The sequence below is a fragment of the Myotis brandtii genome, unplaced genomic scaffold (genome assembly GCF_000412655.1).
Source record: "Myotis brandtii unplaced genomic scaffold, ASM41265v1 scaffold797, whole genome shotgun sequence".
Lineage (NCBI taxonomy): Eukaryota > Metazoa > Chordata > Mammalia > Chiroptera > Vespertilionidae > Myotis > Myotis brandtii.
In genome coordinates this window covers 141033-141984 of record NW_005371210.1, presented here as the reverse complement: position 1 = coordinate 141984, position 952 = coordinate 141033, and the positions used below count along the sequence as shown (strand labels likewise).

At 69.3% G+C, this 952-nt stretch overlaps 1 protein-coding gene across 1 annotated transcript in view; it reads right to left on the bottom strand.

Annotated features, from left to right (window-relative positions):
- The window catches only part of HGS (hepatocyte growth factor-regulated tyrosine kinase substrate), a gene marked incomplete at its 5' end in the record, with an annotated part of 9575 nt that overhangs the window by 3282 nt on the left and 5341 nt on the right, over positions 1-952 (bottom strand). The window contains 3 exon segments of the mRNA XM_014531236.1: positions 59-176; positions 178-257; positions 326-374. Of these exon segments, the coding sequence (XP_014386722.1) occupies positions 59-176; positions 178-257; positions 326-374 (247 nt within the window).

Here is a 952-nt window from a genome sequence, read left to right as displayed (position 1 = left end):
GCGGGGCCTGGGCTCTGCACCCAGAGGCTGTGTCCGTGGCCGAGGAGGGCGCGCTTACCTCGCTGAAGAGGCCCCCGGAGGAGGTTATGGGCTGAGGGTCCGTCTCGGGGAGGGAAGTCTGGAAGACACAGAGGGTGAGTGGCCGGCCAGTCCCCGGGGCCTCCCAGGGGCTTTTTTGCGGGGGCGGAGGGCGTGGGGCTCTTCCGAGCCTCCTCCTGCTTCTTCTCCCAGTAGTTCCGGTTGAGGTACCGGGCGAGCTGCGGGCAACAGGAGGTCACCCGAGGGCCAGGGCGCAGGAGGGGAGCCCCGCGCACAGGATACTCACCTCGGGGTCCATGTCCTCAGCCAGAGGCGCCGACGAGTTCTGGGGAGACAGGGGAGGGGCCGAGGGTCACAGGCCACAGCACAGCTCCCCCACAGCCGTCACTCGGGCCCGATGGCCACGGCTGGTGTGAGGGAGCCCAAGGGGCTCCATAACGACTGACGAGATGCAAGGTGGCACCTGCCCCCCAACCGTACAAACGGTCCCCGATGGGCAGGGGCAGGGCTGTTCTCAGCCTGGGCCTGGCTGGCCCCACCCCCCCACAGAAAGTCAGTCCTGTCCCGGCCAAGGTGAGGCTAGAAAGGGCAGCCACCTTGGCCTAGGGCTCCCGCCTGCTCCCGCCTGGGACAGACAGACGGACAGCACGGGCCTCTGCACCCGCACACGGGGGATGGGGCCTCCCTCCTGGTCCCACCAGGAGCACAGGCCCTCACGTGATCCACCAGGAACTTCAAGCCCAAACTGAGAGGCGTGGGAGAGCCTGGGCTCTCACCAGTGGGGACCCCTGGCCGGGAGCCGAGAGCGGGGATGGGAGTGCGGAGGGGAGGGAGGCCAGGGGGCAGGCGCCATCCTTTCTGGGCAGCCCTCCCGCTCCCTCCCATGGGGAGCAGTCCAGCCAGCGTGTGGGCC